At 50.5% G+C, this 17,395-nt stretch overlaps 4 protein-coding genes across 7 annotated transcripts; 1 reads left to right on the forward strand and 3 right to left on the reverse strand.

The window, feature by feature from the left end:
- The first annotated feature begins 361 nt into the window (after positions 1–361).
- Positions 362–2,222, forward strand: LOC100286023 (harpin-induced protein). The gene is given in 2 exon segments (NM_001367229.1): positions 362–897; positions 900–2,222. Coding segments are annotated over 2 exon segments (1,182 nt in total). The 5' UTR covers positions 362–802; the 3' UTR covers positions 1,987–2,222.
- Positions 2,223–2,333: 111 nt separating this feature from the next.
- LOC100274616 (Pentatricopeptide repeat-containing protein) lies at positions 2,334–5,977 on the reverse strand. 3 transcript variants are annotated; one of them, XM_020541979.3, is made up of 3 exons: positions 4,308–5,977; positions 3,365–3,589; positions 2,334–2,938 (listed from the first exon to the last, which is right to left on the reverse strand). In XM_020541979.3, exon 1 carries the CDS (start codon positions 5,916–5,918, stop codon positions 4,452–4,454), a length of 1,467 nt encoding a protein of 488 aa, XP_020397568.1. In that variant the 5' UTR covers positions 5,919–5,977; the 3' UTR covers positions 2,334–2,938; positions 3,365–3,589; positions 4,308–4,451. The 3 variants fall into 3 exon arrangements, with proteins under 3 accessions (XP_020397568.1, XP_020397569.1, NP_001142432.1); XM_020541980.3 differs by having other exon boundaries at positions 2,334–2,949; NM_001148960.1 differs by lacking the exon at positions 2,334–2,938 and having other exon boundaries at positions 3,169–3,589; positions 4,308–5,967.
- A 2,747-nt stretch (positions 5,978–8,724) lies between these two features.
- Positions 8,725–11,110, reverse strand: LOC103636375 (G-rich sequence factor 1). Of its 2 annotated transcripts, none has more exons than XM_008658731.4 (2): positions 10,719–11,110; positions 8,725–9,698 (listed from the first exon to the last, which is right to left on the reverse strand). In XM_008658731.4, exons 1-2 carry the CDS (start codon positions 11,108–11,110, stop codon positions 8,939–8,941), a joined length of 1,152 nt encoding a protein of 383 aa, XP_008656953.3. In that variant the 3' UTR covers positions 8,725–8,938. The 2 variants fall into 2 exon arrangements, with proteins under 2 accessions (XP_008656953.3, XP_023156578.1); XM_023300810.2 differs by having other exon boundaries at positions 8,725–10,419.
- Positions 11,111–11,234: 124 nt separating this feature from the next.
- LOC103637499 (apoptosis-inducing factor homolog A) lies at positions 11,235–13,220 on the reverse strand. The gene is made up of 4 exons (XM_008659671.3): positions 13,192–13,220; positions 12,501–12,757; positions 11,954–12,405; positions 11,235–11,258 (listed from the first exon to the last, which is right to left on the reverse strand). Exons 2-4 carry the CDS (start codon positions 12,715–12,717, stop codon positions 11,235–11,237), a joined length of 693 nt encoding a protein of 230 aa, XP_008657893.1. The 5' UTR covers positions 12,718–12,757; positions 13,192–13,220.
- Positions 13,221–17,395: the final 4,175 nt, after the last annotated feature.

Genomic DNA, 17,395 nt, shown 5'->3' on the forward strand with positions numbered 1-17,395 from the left:
CGTGATTTTGCTTCTTTAAGTTAGTTTCATTATCTATGCAACGTTTCTCGGATGTAATAATTGTCTTGTGTTGGCTGTACGCATTACTATGCTAAAGCCGGAACTCAGGTTTCCATTATCAAAAAAAGTACGATTTCCATGGATCATAGCGATCCCATGGCCATCGACAGAGAGTGTTCTTTTACAGTACATGCTCGCAGCCATTCCTCGGTTGAAAGCAGAGAGTGCTCAGATGGAGATGGAGGCATGGAGCAATGTTTTCGGCGGTGGCAACTGGCAAGGAAGCTCCCTTGCCAAGCCAACGCAAAATTCCTGGTGTTACTAGTGTAACTAAGGCATGGCTAAGTTGCTTGCCCTGGTTACAAATCAAATGATTCCTTGCTTGCCCCCCTTTCCCTCCAAAATTCTCGCTGCGGCCCTCGTCTTCCTCCTCTTCTTCTTCTGTAAAGTGCCAAGTGCCAACTGCATTCTGGCTTACTTGGAACACCACTCCTTGATTCCTTCCCATTCCACCAGTCTCATCTTGCATAGTGCTAGAACTTATCCATTTGCTTGCTACTGCTCTTGCCCAGCATGAGCAAACGGCCGATGATGACAACGCCGGCGGGCGGAGAAGACGGTGAGCCATCCAGCGGCGCTCGCGGAGCCGGTGCGCCGCCGCCGTCTCAGCCGGTCGGTACCGGCCGCTACGCAAGACTGCAGAGCGCCGGCACCGGGACCAGTGCCGCCGACGGCGACCGGCCCAGACGTCGTGTGACCTATATGGAAGGCCGTTTTGAAGCGGCGGAGCAGCCGCCAACCGATGACGGTTACGGTGCCGGGGACACTGCCCCGCCCCAGACGCGCACGCAACGCCCCAGGCCGACCTACACGCCTGTGTCGCAGAGGAGACGAGAGCCGGCGATTGATGAGCAGCCACGGTTGTACGGAGATTACCCGCGCCGGGGCAGCCCGGCGGAACCGCCGGCGCGAACGCCAACGCGGCCCCGGGGTAGCCGTGCCGGGCTGGGAGGAGCTGCGGGAGGGGCGCTGCCACCGGGGAGCAGCAGCCTCCCCAGCCCCGAAACGGCTGTTTCGACAACTGGTGGGATCCCCGGCTCGTCGGGAGGAGCACCACCGGTGCAACCCCGGCGTGGTGGCCTGAAGACCAATAAGACCATCGAGCGCGTCAGCACGCTGGGGGACGAGCCGGTAGGACTGGGTGGGAGTGGGAGTTCGGAGCCGCCGCCGCCGCCAACGCAAACGCAACCGAAGCCGGAGCCACGTTTTTCTCTTCCTCAGCAGCCGGAGGAGGGGCCGTATGTCGACCAGCCGCCGAAGCAGCCGTCTTCGTCGGGGTCGGGGACGAAGAGGCCAGCTGGAGCGTCGCCGACGCTGATCAGGAGGAAGGAGAAGGCGACGAAGCTGATGACGGTCTGCTTGACCTGCTGCTGCATCCTGTTCTGGCTCCTGGTGGTCTGCGTCGGCCTCGCCATCCTGGTGGTGTACCTCCTGTACCACCCCAGGGCGCCGCGGATCCACGTGAGCACGGCCACCCTCAACGCCGGGTACATCGACGAGCTCCCGCCACCGCACCTGGGCAAGGCGCTCAACTCAGACCTCTACGTGCTGGCGGCCATCTACAACCCGAACACCAAGGTCGACGTCGTCCTGCGCTACATGCAGCTGGACCTCTACTTCCAGGGGAGGCTGATCGGGACGCAGGCGGTGTGGCCGCCGCTGTACGAGAAGCCCGGCGACTCGGCGCTCCGCAGCGTGCACCTGGTGGTCAGCGAGGTGGTCATGACGCAGGAGGACGCCGAGGTGTGGAAGAACGTCACCACCGGCGGCGGCCTCGTGGAGATGCACCTCCAGGGCAAATTCCACGTCCAGCTCAACTTCGGCCGCTGGCTCCCGTTCAGGTACACGGTCAGGCCGACCTGCGCCCTCTGGCTCGACCCGCCGCCGGCCGGCGCGCTGCGCAGGGCGCGCTGTTTGAATTCTTGATTAGGGCATTTTAAGGTAAATGCGCGAAGCAACTTCCGATCAATTCTATGCAAAAAAACAAAAACAAAAACAATGCTGCTCGCATGCCTTGCTTATTAGTCGAACAACCCGTGTTTTTTTGGTTTATACAGTAGCTTTTTTTCTGGCTGAAACTCATTTGGAAATTGGGATTCTTGCAGTTCTATTATTATTATTGTAAAAAAAGTCAAATGGAATCAGATATCGAGCCAGTGACATATATGTTAGAAATCAAGCTTGGACCTAATGAGCTATGAACATGTGAATCCACACTACTGATCGTGTGCTGTCGGTTGGGACTTGTCTACGCCTGCAATGCATTGCATTGTGATTGATGAAAAGAGCAGCGCGCCAGGGAGATGTCTCGCAAAATATATTGATTCGTTGCCTCTCTCGGTTTGCCAGCCTAAGAGATACTTCCCTTGCCCCTCCAGAAACACACATCTCCTTACTAAAACCTTGCAATATTAGCCTTGACCGACAACCATGTTGTGACATAATACCATCCTATTGGCACTGGGACACCTCTGTCTCTGGCAAGAACCGACATCAGGTGACTTTAAGTCCCGTCGTAGAAACCTCACAGACTGTCCACGGTCCATGCCGAGCCCAGCTACCGGCATAATTATGATGTCTTTGGTTTAAGATCAAATTAGGAAGAGACGAAGGTGGCACCGTATTCTCGATTTTTTTGGGACCATGTCACCATAAAAAATTGATCTACTATGTGACTCTCATCTAAACATCATAGAAAACGTAACGTGGCTGCCCCCTTTCATCTCTATTTGTTCGTCCAACCAAATAGTCACGACGCCCGGAAGGGCAGCGGATACCAATCCCTGCCTCCGCTGTCAAGGCCACGCACAAACGGCACTTCTGCGAAGTACGACGGCACTTCTACCAATCCAATTATCCCGTGATGCCGCTGCCTCCTCTGTCATCAAACTAAATGGGCTCAGCATGACATAATATAACAGCAAATATGTAAAACAAGGAAAATGGTGTAACATTCAGTCATTCACATCTATTCAGCCTAGAAAGAGATTTTCGTTCGATGGTAGTTACTTCCAAACATTGGTTGATGACAAATACGATGACAACATCAAGGGTGCCACATCGCTAGAGAAACCATTGGATATGCCTTATAAGACACAGACAAAAAAAAGCACATGAACGTCAATCTAAGTTGACATGATACCCTGATGAAATTCATCTGAAGGTAAAGATGGCCATTGTAGAGCCGAGACAAGGAAAAAAGATCTGTGGGCAGATGGTTGCTAATAAAATGTATATGACAGAATTTTCATGAAACATTCATCACTTTAAATTCCCAGCTTTAAAATAGGCAAAAAGCACCAACCTTAGACCGATCAATCCAAGAAATCTTTCAATCCAAACAAAATTGGGAAGCCTCTCTTCCAATGTCCACTGCAGTCTGCAGGCCAATAAATCATTTTCGTGTAGAACATTTCTCAAATACTTCACAAACACCCCCATCCTAGATCATTTCGCAGTGACGGCTGCAAGACTACATTGGAAGCAGTCCCACTCCCACCGTAGCAGTTGAGTTCCTCTTTCTGCAATCCTGGTGCAATCATATTAGCGTCATATCTACTGTCCAAATATCATAACAGTATAATAAGACTCCAACTCTCACATTAGGTGGACTTAATATGTTCAGAGGCTGCACATAAGAAAAGCGATAGAAAGACAGTATAGTATCCTAAGTTCCTAAGCAATAGAAAGACACTTACTTTACTTGATCTAATGCATTGAAAATATCATAAATCCCTAGTTTATGAAGATCAACAGTCATGTATTTGGGTAGTGGGCACCAGGCATAAGAACTAGAAGATGCCAGAGGTACATAGTTCGGTTAACCGATGTCATTCAGGCTCTAGTGTCCTACCTTAGTTGCTATCTAGTTAGGCCAATAAAAATTGGAACGTAAGCAAAGTTGATTAGCACCCTCCTGAAAACATACACAGATCACTGATGGAATAAGACATTTTCTATCATACACACCTTATGATGAATGGTTTGTCAATATGTCCGAAAATGCAACACAAAAATCTGATAACTAGACCTTGCTTCCAAACAGATAGGCCTTCAAAATTCATTCGTGTCAATTAAACTTTTTTCATAAATTAGTTTAAAGAACAAATGGAAAATGCCACATTGGAAGCTTGGAATTTCAATGATAAATTTTGTGCAGATATGTGGAGCCAACACCACAAAAAGAATGCACATCAGTGGAATAAAATAATGTTATGTGCAATAGAAGCAAATAATCAAAAGAATACCTCATTTCAAACTTTCCATCTTATATCTCTGCAGTTATGTACACCACTGGCTCATCAGGCATCTCCATCCAGCCTCATCCAGCGAAATACTCAGTCCAGTGCTCCCATATGCCCTGAGAAGTGCTCTTGTAGCCACAAAGATCTTCACTTATGCAAGCCACCAAGAAGCCTATTATAAGAGGCAATATTTGGTATAAATCCTAAATCAAGCATTTCATCCAACACAGCCTTCCCTTCCTTTCTTTTCCCCTGCCTCCCAAATCCTTGCACCAGCATACGATAAGTTTCACCGTCAGCCTCAAAACCCTTCTCCTTAGCGAACACCCTTAGCTGGTTAGCATCAGCTGTCCTCCCAGCTTCGCAAAGCGCCTCAAAGATGCAGTTACAAGAAATTGAATCCGGAACAATCCCTTGATCAATCATTCTCCACATCAACCGGTAAACCTCATCCAGCTTCCCTGCCTCCATCAGGCACTCCAAAACTGTGGCGCCAGCAGGTGCACTCATACAGCATTTGGTATTCCTCTCTAATACCATGTCTACTGCTTCCACTGCTCTGTCCACCTTCCCACCACGGCAAAGAGCCTCAACGACTTCAAAGCAATCAAACCCTTCTGGCACCACCCCATCCCCCAAAAACTCAACAAACAGCTCAGCCGCCTCTAGAGCCTTGCTACCACGGCACAATCCACCGATCAAAATCTCCATGGACGCAACGGACAGCCCAACCCCAAGCTCAAGCATCTCGCGTGCCACCTTTGTTCCCTCCTTATACCTGCCTTCTCTGATGAACCCACGCATAAGTGTGTTGAAACTAACGACCGTCGGTGCACAGCTCCGGCGCTGCATCTCACCAAACCACCGCATGGCGGCGTCTACGCCTTCCACCCGGCATGAGCTACTGATGAGTATGTTGAAGGTGTGGACATCCGGAGCGACGCGGTAGACGGAGGTCATTTCGCCGTAGAAGCGAATGGCATCGTCGTGGCGACGGAGGCGGGAGAGAGCTTGGAGGATGATGTTGTAGAACTCGGCGGGTAGTGGGGAGTCAGCGACGCGCCGGAGAGAGGCGAGGGCATGCGATGCGGAGGGGATGTCGCCGGAGGCGGCGAAGGCGACGATGGCCTTGCGGAAGGTGGGGAGGAGCTCGGGGCATGCAAAGATGGAGTCGTCGGCACAGGGGCAGGGGCGGGTGAGGACGAGCTCCAGGAGGCGCTGGAGCGAAGGGAGGCGGCGGGAAGCCGCGAGGCGGGCGGCGACGAGGGACGTGAGGCTGTGGTCGGGTCGGAAAGCGGAGGACGCGTCTGCGGCGGCCAGCAGGATGTGGAGGTCGAGCGCCACGAGTCGGGGGTGGTGGCGGGCTCGGCGGAGGAGACGAAAGAGAGAGGCGGGGGAGGAAGCGTGAGCGGAGGGGAGCACCGGGAGCGGGTTAGGCGGCGAGAGGTGGGAGACGGCGAGCGGAAGGACAGGGAGTGAGGGGTCAAACGGGATGGATGCGGAGGTGGTGGGGGCTTCGGTGAGTTCAGGCGCGTCAGTCTCCGGGGAGATGAGGCGCTCATACCGGGAGATCAGAGACGGCAGCTTCCGCGCGAGGCGGCGAGAGGCGGCCATCGTCCGGCGGTGAAGGGGGAAAGGTTGGGATCGACCATTCCAAAGAGACGCCTCAGGCTTGCAGGCCAGGCGCTCCAGGAGTACGATGAAGGAGACGGGCCAAGCTGGCCCAACAAGCAGGTTACATGGGCCCAGGATTCGGGAGTCAGAACCAACACGCTTCAAAAAACTGAACCCTTTTTTTTTCAATCACTAAACCACCTAATGTCAATTCACAATCACGCACGCACAATTTCTGAAGGTATACGGCAAACGTACGCAGTGGCAAAGGCGAGGGGCTCACGGCCCAGTTGCAAAGTGCCTGTTTGTGTTTTTTCTTTTTTTTTCCTGATTTTGGTTTTCAGCCCGTTTATATAAGAATTATTTATTGAAAATCATTCAAAATCAACATGAATACACAATCGGATGAGTCGTCGCGATAGAAGAAATTCATCACTTACTAGATACTAAATCTATGAGTCATTTCATTTTCCTTTGCATGTAATCCTCATGGTACTCAGATTCTCTCCACAACCAAATTCTCCACAGCCAAATTGTTAGAAAAGCTAATCAGAAAAAAGCAGAAACAAACAGACCCAAAAACTACTTGCCAGAAGCGCTCCTGTCCGGAGTTCGAGTCCTAGGTGACGCACCATTTACCTAAAAATCTTCAAGTATAGGATTCAGATACTCTATGGGATTTATGAGCCATAAAACTGAGGGGGATTGGAGATGGGAGAGTATTTAAATCCCTAATAGATCAAAATTACTCTCAATACATCTTAATCCTCTCTATTCCTAGAGTATCCAAACTAAGCCTATCGAAGTATGAAATACATGTTTTTCTTCAGACGAGCATCAATCATAGTCATACGTTGAAGGCAGGTCGGGCATCCAATGATAACTTAGGCTATCTCTAGCATCCCTTATTTTAAATTTCTTTCTACAAACAGTGTCATCTACAGTTCCATGTCCCTATTTTCTACACTTTATTTGAGACAGTCTCATGAGCTAGATTAAAGTATATTGTTAAAAAAAGAAAAAGTTTTTTTCTCGATCAATAGCTCATACACGTATTTCAATATTATATATAAAAATTATCATATACTAAGATTATTTAGGTAAAAAAATATCATATAGCAATTCGCTCGTATCATCACGGGTGCGGTAAGATCGAGGAAAGACCATGCTGTGAGTTCTGAGTTGTGACATCACGTAGGCTAGTGGCTGCAAATCAAAACTTAGAAAGTGAATCTAGGCGAGTGAAAAGAATCATTTTTTTGCTGGCAAAACGCGTAGTGTACTTGTAGTCTCCCTCACTTTTCCTGGTGGCAGTTGCTGCATTCTAGTCTAGAATATATATGCAGTGCCGTATCGGGCACCTCTCGAGTCCTGACTGTTGTTTCGTCTATCTAGATCAGCATGCAGTATGCATGGCAATTTAATTGCCCACCGTATAGTGTCGTAGTCATCCTCTTGAACAATTCTCTAGAAGCTTGTCGCCCTAGTTGATGAGGTACACGTCCGCCCACGATGACGACCATTTGCTACACAAGCAAGATGACGTAAAATGGCCAAGTACGGATTATTTTACACGTTGGCCAGAAGAACACTGCTCCTACTTGCCATACTTTAGCTACGTTGTACATTGACCTAAATTAAATAGGTCGACAGACCATAAGATTAGTACTATATAAATACTAGAGGCACAGAGACTTACCTCGATGCCGGGCCCGAGTCGTCTCCGGGCTCCGGCCAACCACCTTTGTTAGGTTGCGTTTTTTTCTAGTTCATAGTGACATTCATTGCTTTAGATAATAAATTTGACATGTAGTTTAGTAAGTTTTTTCTTTCCAAGGTGTCGTCTAATTATAACCAGACATAATCATCGACGTGTTTGGATTTCTTGCTGGCCCTCGCCTTGCCTAGCCGGGCAAGGAATTGAACAACTGATGCATTTTCGATTCTTTGCGAGCTGTCCCGATAGGCTGGTGCTAGTGGGGACGAGATGGCAGGCGGTAGAGGGCTGTGTCGGCCGGTTAGAGATGGCAATAGATAAATAACTATAGGATATTACTATCCTATATTATACTAGGTGGATGCCCGTGCGTTGCAACGGAAACATATCATCGGTATAGGGAATGCAACTCCTACCAATCTGGTATCAAAGGTCTCGACAATCATAAGCTCTGCCGCTGCCCCCAGGCAGCAGCCGACGCCAGCATCAGGCGGCCCCCCAGCAACGTCCAGTGCGTTGGTCGTAGCCCCTGCTTCGTCGGGAGCCATGATGCTTTGCTGATAATCCCCAAATCCCAGCCTCCTTGCCGGGCAGCGCCACTGGGGGCATGGCGGCCCCGCAGCCAATGGAACGCTGTACGGCATGGTAGACGGGCTGCTCTCCCAAGAGCGCAGCAGCCTGCTGCCCCACGTAAATGGACAAACAAAAAAGTTATTGCTACAAACTTATGATCAGATAGACAAACAAAAAAACAATGTAAATGATATATGAAGTTGTTATTATGAGTAAGTTAGAAAGCACTACAACAATACGACAACCCCATGAGGCCATGATGCATAATAACACACTATGCATAAAACTCTCAAGTAAACAACACCTGCCATGATGCAGTGTAGTAGAATTCTCTAAACAATATTGCAGCAACAAACATGGTTTAAATCTCATTTATACATAATTTTAGTTTTGTTTTACTATTTAAATACAGGATAGCACGCCGTCGGTGAGAAGATAAGCAATATTGACAAGTGCTGCTAATGAACTGAAAATTCCATCACATCCCCAACATTAGCGAAAGAAACACCACTTGAATGAACTCAAACGTAGCAAAATCCATAAATGATTATGTCGTACATGTGCGGCCGGCCAACAAAGGAAAGTTGTTACAGTTCAGTTCGCATATAAGAAGTCAAATACACACAACTAACACAATCTAAAAGCGATACAGATAAGCATGCCAAGTGAAAACTATAGTCGATTGCAGCCACATGCAACCAGAGATCATTCAGCCAAGCCATTCGTTTCTTCAATGCTTGCCTCGAGTTCTCGCCCTGCTCGCCTCCTCTGGGGTAGACGGGAACAACTCCACATACCTCGTCCCGATAGTCATCTTATCCTTGCACATCGCCGTCTTGGCAACTTCAGCTGTTGGGAACTCAACAAAGGCTTCACTGGTAGCTTTCCCATCTGAGCTGATCGCAATATGCACATTCTCCTCTGTCAGCTCATACTCCAGGAAGAACTTGATGATGTCCTCAGTGGTCGCAGAGTAGGGAAGCCCATGGAGCTTCAGCACCTCAGTGTACTCCATGCTGCCCTTGTCTTCAGCAGGCTTCTTAGGGGGCCTCAGAGGAGGTGAGGAGCGGCGATACTCCGACTCAAAGTAACCACCCTGGCTCACCTCGTTGGCTATTGCACGGTAGTACTCCAACTTCTTACATCTGAACACCTCAACATACCTCCGGCCCATGTTCTGCCTGTTATGATGCAGACCAGATTCTGTTTGCATAGCTGTTGGGAAGACCACAAAAGCCTCACCAGTGAAGCGACCATTCTTGTTAACCAGGAGGCAGTCCACTATGTCCAGTCCCACAAAGAACTTGCAGATATCAATGTCATTGCAATCAAAAGGGAGACCTCGCAGCCGTACACCTGGAAAGTTTTGGATGCCAGTGCTAGCCCCTGCACCAGCTAAGTTGCTGTTGAAGGGCTGGTAGAAGCCACCACTGGCACCACCAGTGTTGCTGCCCATGGCCCCAAAATAGGGCGGGCCTTGTTCAAAAATCCTAGAAGAATTCGTACTAAAGACTACATAACAGTTGATTGTGGCAATAAGTCATGTGAGGCTACAGTTGAAACCCAACAGAAAAAAAATGAGAAAAGATGAGCTTGAAAACATGAATAAAATTCAACAGCATCCTGAGAATACGATTACAATACTAAATAATCAACTCAGAGGCAGTAACCATACAACAGAACAGAACCAAACTTTCATATCAGATGCTCATATGACCGGAGGACATGTGGGAAACCAAATAACCAATTCTCCAGCTTCCATCTCGATAATATTGGGATCCAACAGTCGCCCTGTCTCAGCAGAATATACAGGCAATAGAAGCTACAGCCTACAATTGACCTCAACTGAAAAAGGTCCCTTCCAATTGCAATGCACAGTAAACTAAATTTAACCAATCTAGCTATCTCGCTGAAAAGGGTTGCCAGCACAGCAGTTGCCTAATAAAAAAAAGTGCATCGAGCGAACACTGAATTGAAAACGCAATTCCATACCACGAAAGCGAGCAAACGAGGAGAAACGTAGAAATTCGAGAACTCCGAGTCACAAATGGAACAACCAGAGCGACAAGCAAGCTCCAAATTAACTAATGAAACACACCGCACCAAATGATTTGTTGCTCCAGTTCGAACTACTAAACTGCTACCTTCGCTGGTCTGCTCAGATCCCACCGCACTTGAGCATCGCCAGAAGCTCAAGTTAATCCCGAGCAGCTGCCAAGCAACCCAACAGCTCAAATGAGCTACAACACAACGTTGAACTGGAGCTCCGGATAACCCGGATAACCCAATTTCTCAGACCCAGCAAAATCGAGTCCCAGTACGACCAATTGGAGCTCAAGAGAAGCAAAAAAATCCTCAGAACAAATAAGCATGCAAATCGCCCAAACCCAAGGTCAACACCGCCCTCAAAGCTCCTCAAACCAGATGCAACGGAAACAGATAAAGCCTACCACAGCCGAGCCTACGACGATGGTACACAATCGAGCTCTGCTACGGGTTGGGGGGATTACCTCTTAGGTGTGAACCAGGAAGGCTTGTCGCCGTCCCGGTCGTTGGTACTCGTGTCCAGACCCGTCTCAACGTCCCGCACTACGGTGACCGCCATGGCCTGCACACCTCCTGCCGCTGCTGCTGCTGCTGCCACCGCCTGCTTAGTTTCCTCCGTCTCCAACACCGACTCCTGCTTGGCCTCCGCCGCAGAAGCAGGAGTCTCCGCAACAGAAGGAGGGAGGGGATCAGAGGCGGAATCGACGGGTGAACGAATATTAAGTCTCGGGGCCGCGCGCGGGGGATTGAGCTCGGGGCTGGGTGCGCGGGGGATTGAGCTCGGAGCGCGCGGCGGAGTATGCGGCGGTCGCGCTCCGCCCGCCCGATTGCGGTGGGGCTCGGGATTGCTAATCATAGATTAATTATGCTTAATAAATTTTTCTCGCCATTTAATCTTCAGCTATGTAATTAGTTTTATAATTGGACTACATTTAATACTTGTAAATAGACATTCAATTCGGACACGAACTAATTAAACTTTAGTCCTTGGAACCAAACACCCCCTATAGTTTGATAGTGAGAACTGTCATATCACGTAACAGAAAAAAATGAACTCTAGTAGCAACTGCCAAGACATTGGTTACCACAGCAGATTTATCATTTATACTATTATCTAACACCAAACAGCCAAGATGCCGGAAGGGCTTGGGTGTAAATGGAGTAGCTAGGAGATGATTTTCAAATTTCAAATATCAGTGGTGTCCGTTGAACAAAAGTCATGTTAGTGTTAATGTGTCATTATGATTTAGTATTACACCCGTGGGTGTGAATGGGACGTTGACAAAATGGCAGGAGGTTTAGGGGTAACCATTTAACAAAGCGTGTCACATGCAAAAGAAATGAACTATGGAAGCCTATGTATCCATCTACAAAGACGTGCGCTAATAGAGATTGGAGAGTACTCACGCTTTGCAGAGTTTTGGTAGAATCTCATTTAAGTGAGCCAATAGTCACCAAGTGCAAATTTTCAATTTGTTCTGCTAGGGAAACTGATAGTAATCAACCCACATTGATATGCACTAATTACGAGTTCAGTCTGCACAAATTTGGCTGGTATTTCAGTTTAGGTCGAATGGTTGCTATTCTCTACAAATTCAAGTAATGAATGGTGGTTGGGACAATGAGAAAACCAAGCTGAATAAAGTAACAGAGTAAACAGAGCAGAAGGAGAATTACAAGTTGGGAGTGAAAAACTTACAGGAATATCTGTGATGTCACCAATCGCGAAAATGTTATTAAAACCTTTCACTCTTAAATCCTTTTCCACCATTACTCTCCCCTTGCTGTCCAAGGATTCCTTTAGGATGGTATCATGTAGCCACGACGAACTCAGTGGCTTTCCAATGCATACAAAGTGGCAATCAGCTGTTACTGTTTCTCCGTCTGATGTCTTGTACACCTTCTCTGTGTCTGATAATGAGCCCAAGTCAACCGATTGCTGAAGGAGCACGTCTACTTTCTTCGAAGTAAGCCAATCAAGGCACTTCTTTGAAGCCTTATCTCCAATGAATTCGAGTAAACGCGGTCCTCTATGGATAAGGGTCACCCTCTTCCCTGGGTAGTCTACCACAATCTCTCCAGCCAGTTCAACACCAGTTGGACCACCCCCAATTATCAGCACAGATTCTGATGACTCTATCTTCCCATTATCTGCAGCAAGCATACAAAAGAAAATGTAAGTATGACAGGGAAGGCCACAAAAGCACAACTATTTTTTTTTCAGTAGGCGCTTTGACTGCAGCTACCTCTCTGGAATTCATTTATCCTTTCAGCTCTGCTGGCAGGAGAAGCCAAAGCATGGCCAGTCGCTATGATGAGATAATCATATGGAAGAGAGTGGCCGTCAACAGTCAGGACAACGTGTTCAGTGATATTGACCGCAGAAGATGTCACGATGGTCGCATCGCTGAGGTAATCTTTGTGGTAGATCAACGATCTCTCAGCAAAGGACGGTTCGACCATGGAGCGCAGCTCAGCCCAGGGGATCTCCAGGTAGTCTTTCCTGTCATCATCAGAAGAGGGTAAATAGCATGTATGAAGGGACTTTCCTATTATGATTTAGTGTGAACCAGATGATGCATTCAACATCAGGCTATTAAGCTAAGCTGTCATAAGCACAGAAATGGATCAGGCAATTAGATTCAGAGCTTGAAGTACGTCTGTAGAAAGAAAACTCAAGGTCATCCCCCCATTTCTACCCCCCTCCCCGATGCACTAATAGATCCGGCCATATCTCTAGGTCCGCAAGGATTCGATACCGTTGTAGCGGTGGAGAGCCAGGGCGACCGAATCACACACCTGAGTCGTGGAAGCACGCACAGACACTCAATGACACGCGCACCCGGCACTCAGTCAGAGAAAGCAAGCAGTCGGTCGGCTCAGGATTTCCGCAAACGGGTAGCAGGGGCAGGGACGGAGCGGGCGAGGAAGCCTTACGGGTCGAGGAGGACGACGTCGGCGGGCGGATTGAGCTCGGGGTTTCACGCGCGGGGGATTGAGCTCGGAGCGCGCGGCGGGGCATGCGGCGGTCGCGCTCCGCTCGCCCGATTGCGGCGGGGGTTCGAGATTGTTGGGGACGCGGGTCGATTCACCGAAGGATTGGGAGGGGGGCGAGCGTGGTTGGCAGGCTGTTTGCGGTGGCGAGGATCCCAGAGGTCGGGCGGGCGGAGGCGTCTGGGGCGCGTGGTCGTGCGGCGGACGGCGGGTCGTGCGGCGGATGCGGCCGTTGCGGGCGTGCGGAGGACAGGGTTTTCGCTAGTGCGGGCGGCGTTTGCGGGATTGGGGGAAGCAGCGGTGTCTGGGGGCGCGTGGGCGCGCGGCGGACGGCGGGTCGTGTGGGGCGTGCGGGATTCGCTGGCGCGGGCGCTGGAGCGGGTAGGAGCGGGGGCAGTCTACACTGCCCCCTTAATAGTTAGTAGAGATTTATGACGAAAAGAATAACCTCGTCGAGTCATTTATATCCACTTATAGGTAAAAATTTACCTCCATACTCATAGTCTCATACCCATGTGGATATAGACCACCCGTCGGGTCACTTGTACCCACAAATATTAAACATTTACATTATATAAATGTCAGATATATCTAAATATTATTACAAAATTTCTAGCATCATTCAATAATCTATTCAAGAACACCATAAATAATTGGATAAAGTAGCAACACTAGGATACTACCAGATAACACATTATATGTTCGGTTACATGTGGTTATCAAATAGTTGCTAAGCCTTCTATGATATTATCGTCCAAAAGCTTGTTAAATAGTCATAAGAGATGGATGACTGAAGCATAAGTTAATGTTTTTGGACTAAGTTTATACTGGGTATTTTGTACCCATGATTTAATGGGTATGTGTGAGGGCAGTGTTGGGACGAAGGCAAAGATGCCACCCTTCGCTCGAGGCCTTCGCTGCAGTCGCTGGTCTGACAGAGACAAAACGGGCAGGGACACCCTTCGCTCCATTCGGCACCAGACGAAGGCCTGCGGCGACGTCATCCCGCAGCGCGGCCTCGTCCAGCTCTGAGGCCCACGTGTGATCCGGCCCATTGTAACGGGCCCTGCGTGGCCGCCTTTGTGTTACGGGCCTAATTTGTAAAGGCATTCTTGTAATTACAGCTTGTAACCCTGCTTTATGGGAATATTCTGGGGATAAACTAGGTGTCTGAGGGCACATGCGTCCTTAACACAAGGCGCTGGGCACTCAGATACCTATAAATACCCCCGCACAGTGCCCGTGAGAGGCTAGATTAACAGAGCTATTGCCTCCTAGCACGTAACCCTGTTGTCGCCACTGTTCACCCTTGTTGGTCTCCTTGTGGTTGAGAGCAAGTTCCAACATTTGGCGCCCACCGTTCGTGCTACGACAAAACCACCCGCGATGGCACCCAAGAGAGCTAACCCGAAGGCTGACGAGGCTGCGAAGGCAGCACTGCTTGCCGCAAGAAAGGGCAAGGCCCTCGTCCTCACCCAATCCACCCACCAAGAGCCCACTGAAGACAATGTTCCCCGCACCTGCGAAGACGACACCTTCCGCACCTGCGGGCCCGAAGGACAATCGTAGCCGCCCCCAGGCTTCGCCCCACTGGAAGGCGCGGATCTCACCGAGGACGGCGAGGTCCTCGGCGTCTCAACAGAAGAACAGCTACAACTGCGCGCCCTGCGCCTCAAGAACCGCAATCTCCAGAGGCAGAAAGAGATACTGGAGGCCAAGCGCCAGCGTGTGTCCGCACTAGCCAAGGTGCGGCAAATGATACGCGACGAGGAGCAGAAGGCCCAAGACCTCGAGCGCGAGATCGCGCTGATGCAGCGCGAAGGCCACTCGGTCTACAGCAAGAGCCACCCCTCCAACAGCGCGCACAACCGGAAGACACGCGCGAAGGCCACCTCGGCCTGCAGCATGGCCCACCCCTGCAACACCGGGCGCAGCCGGAGAACCCGCGTTTCCCCCAGCATGACTACACCTTCCAGCACGGCGCGCCATTCCAAGGGGTCAATTACCTCGACGAGCGAAGTCCCCTGGCGCCACACCTGCAAGTGACGCCTTGGCCAGCTAACTTCCGAGCAGGGACCTATCCCAAGTACAACGGCAGCACTGACCCGACACAATACATAATGAGTTATCAGGTCGCCGTTGCGTCCGCCGGAGGGGACGACGCCACAATGGCGAAGTCTTTCATCATCGCCCTAGAGGGCCCAGCACTCACCTGGTTCACCAGATTGCCTCCGCTGTCCATTGATTCATGGAGAAGTCTCAGGGACAAGTTCCTGCTCAACTTCCAAGGGTACCGCCCAGACACCGACGCCTTGGCCGAGCTCTCTCTTTGCAAGCAGCTGGAAAAGGAGACTCTGCGGGAGTATTACCGCAAATTCTTAACACTCAAGTCACAGCTGCCCTCCGTCGATGATCAGATCGCTATCCACTACGCCATCAGTGGCCTTCGTGCCGGCGTCCTCTACAGTCATTGTATCAGAGATCCACCCAAAAACCTCCAGGAGCTATATCAGCTCTTTGAGAAATATGCCAAATCCGAAGAGCTCCACCAGCGCAAAGTTGAGTCACAGCGGAAGCCCAAAGATGCCCCGCAGTCCAGCCGCACATGGACGAGGACTCCGCAGCCAGACTCCGGTCGAGATGGCCGCAGTCAGCAGCAAGTGCACAACATCGCCAACCAGCAGCCTGCTGCTGACCCCCCTTGTCGCCAGGAATATCCCCCCAGGGCCGCGGAAATGGAACTCGTGGCAGGGGCCGAGGGCGCGCGCAGCCGCCGCGCCGATTCTACTGTCTTTTCCACGGCGAAGACTGCGCCCACCAAACCAAAGACTGCCCCGAAACGAAGGCCACCAGAGACAGAATGGCGAGGGCGCAGCCAGCCGACAATCCCAGAATTGTCGCGCATAATTACCAGTCACCCCCTCCACCATATAACCACGCTCCCGCCCCGCATCCACCGCACCACGCTTACCAACACCATCAGGAAGTACAAATCGTACCTCCTCCACCCCCACCACCACACCAGCAACACCAAAACATCCCCCATGCCCCAAAGCAGGAAGACTTCACCGATCAACCATATCGCGGAGTCATTCACATGATAACACGGGGGTCCAGCACTGACTTCGACACCAAGCGGCAGAAGCAGGACCACTACCGCAGCATCAACCACGTCGCCGTCACTGGCCCAGTCGTGCAAACAAAGTGGTCCCACATACCGCTAACCTTCGACGCACGAGACGTCGACCTGCGCAGCGCCCCCCACATCGACGCTATGGTCATCAATTGCAGCGTGGCAGGCTGGGACTTACACAAAGTCCTAGTCGACAACGGCAGTCAGGCGGACATCATCTTCCTCCACGCCTTCGACCGCATGGGTATAAGCCACAGCCTGCTCAAGCCTTCGGACAACCCGTTGTATGGCTTCGGCGGCAAGGGCACCTTTCCCGTTGGCAAAATAGAGTTGCCCCTCTCCTTCGGTGTAGCACCCAATGCCCGAAGTGAGCAAGTAACCTTCGATATTGTCGACATGGTATATCCATACAACGCCATCATGGGTCGGGGCTCCATCAATAAGTTCGAAGCTGCCATACACGGACTGTACCTATGTATGAAGATACCAGGTCCGCTAGGCGCTATTACGATCTACGGCAACCAGCAGACGGCGCGCAACATAGAGCGGGACTTCGTGCCTGGTCAGAGGAACGTGCACTGTCTCACGACCCAGCGCGAGGTCCCTGCGCCCGCCAGCCCAACCGATAAGCAGCATGACAAGGCACAGTTACAGAGCCAAGACGGGACCAAGACTGTCCCCCTCGATCAGGCCATACCCAAGCAGACAGTCACTTTCAGCGAAGAACTTACCTCACATGAAGAAGAGAAGCTCCTCTGCTGCCTGGCCAAGAATAAAGATGTCTTCGCCTGGTCCGCCCTCGACCTGGTCGGAGTCAGCCGATCCATAATTGAGCACAGCTTGGGAATTGACCCTTCGGTGCGACCAAAAAAGCAAAGGCTTCGCAAAATGTACGACGAAAAGACAGAGGCCGCCAAGGCGGAGGTGCACCGCCTCCTAGAAGCTAAATTCATCGAGCCAGTGGCTTACCCCACGTGGCTCTCCAATGTCGTAATGGTGCAGAAAAAAGCGGGA

This window comes from Zea mays, chromosome 8, assembly GCF_902167145.1.
Source record: "Zea mays cultivar B73 chromosome 8, Zm-B73-REFERENCE-NAM-5.0, whole genome shotgun sequence".
NCBI classification, from domain to species: Eukaryota; Viridiplantae; Streptophyta; class Magnoliopsida; order Poales; family Poaceae; genus Zea; species Zea mays.